This window comes from Empidonax traillii, unplaced genomic scaffold (genome assembly GCF_003031625.1).
Source record: "Empidonax traillii isolate 1590-97213 ecotype Southwest subspecies unplaced genomic scaffold, ASM303162v1 scaffold719:size519298, whole genome shotgun sequence".
Taxonomy (NCBI): Eukaryota; Metazoa; Chordata; class Aves; order Passeriformes; family Tyrannidae; genus Empidonax; species Empidonax traillii.
Window position 1 is genome coordinate 1,557 of NW_020955912.1, and position 1,014 is coordinate 2,570.

Below are 1,014 nucleotides of genomic sequence, written 5' to 3' on the forward strand. Positions count from 1 at the left end.
TGTTTTTCCTGAGAGTATTGTTTGAAAAAGAGCATGCTATAGATAGAATATAGCATTTACTTGGGATCATAAATTGTGGATAGCTTCTGAGAGTATATTGTAGTGAGTGATTTCAAAAACTAAGGCATTTTCAGTTTCCATTAACAACTACAAAAATTCTCCTCAGTTTCATAATGTGTGAAAGTATATGTGACATGTATGCATAAGCATGGACATAAACCATATATATTTGTATGCATATATACATAAAAACTATTCTCTCATATATAGTTAGAGATGCAGACCATCTAAAAGATATATAGGCACTTTATTTCGTTCTATTTGTAAGTTTACAGTTCTTTCTTTCCTGCTCAGATAGTGCACCAAAATGACAGATGTTTCAGAAAACTAGCAATGAGTGAAGTATATCACGGCAGAGTATTCAAGTACATCACTAAAGTACAGCATTTGAGATGGGCTAGAGTTACTTTCCCTGATAGTTGATTCATTTTTAAAAGTAACTCCACAGAAAACCACTCTTTTCCTCTAAGCACTTTGTTTCTAATTTTGAGATCCTAGGCCAAAGTCAGTGGATTTGTATAACACATTTAAATTACAATTTAGAACTTTATCAAGTAGTGTAATTATCTGATTTATCAATGTTATAAAACGTGTTACTTACATGCAAACTGAAGAACAGCCTCTCTGCTAAGAATACTGCCAAATGTGTTTGTAGTTAAACACTGATACTGTCCAGAATCCTTCATTTCACTGGGGTTGTTGATGATCAAACTTCCCTCTATTAAACTGAAGCGATAATCACTTTCAATGTCGATTTCAGTTCCGTTTCGAAGCCATCTTAGGAAAAAAGAAAAATATAACTACCTGAGCATTCCATAGTGAAATGAAGGTATCAAGCTTAGTCTACAGAATCTTACAGTCCCAGTTGTAATAGGGACAGCTACTCAAAGATACCCTCTGCAGGACACCAATACCCTGGCAAAACTTTGGATGGAGATATTCCACAGCATGTGT

At 34.3% G+C, this 1,014-nt stretch overlaps 1 protein-coding gene across 1 annotated transcript in view; it reads right to left on the reverse strand.

The window, feature by feature from the left end:
* Positions 1-661: 661 nt before the first annotated feature.
* Positions 662-1,014, reverse strand: part of LOC114066013 (contactin-5-like) — a gene marked incomplete at its 3' end in the record, with an annotated part of 397,796 nt that continues 397,443 nt past the window's right edge. The window contains exon 5 of the mRNA XM_027900371.1: positions 662-837. Within this exon, the coding sequence (XP_027756172.1) occupies positions 662-837 (176 nt within the window). The remainder of the gene's footprint in view (positions 838-1,014) is intronic.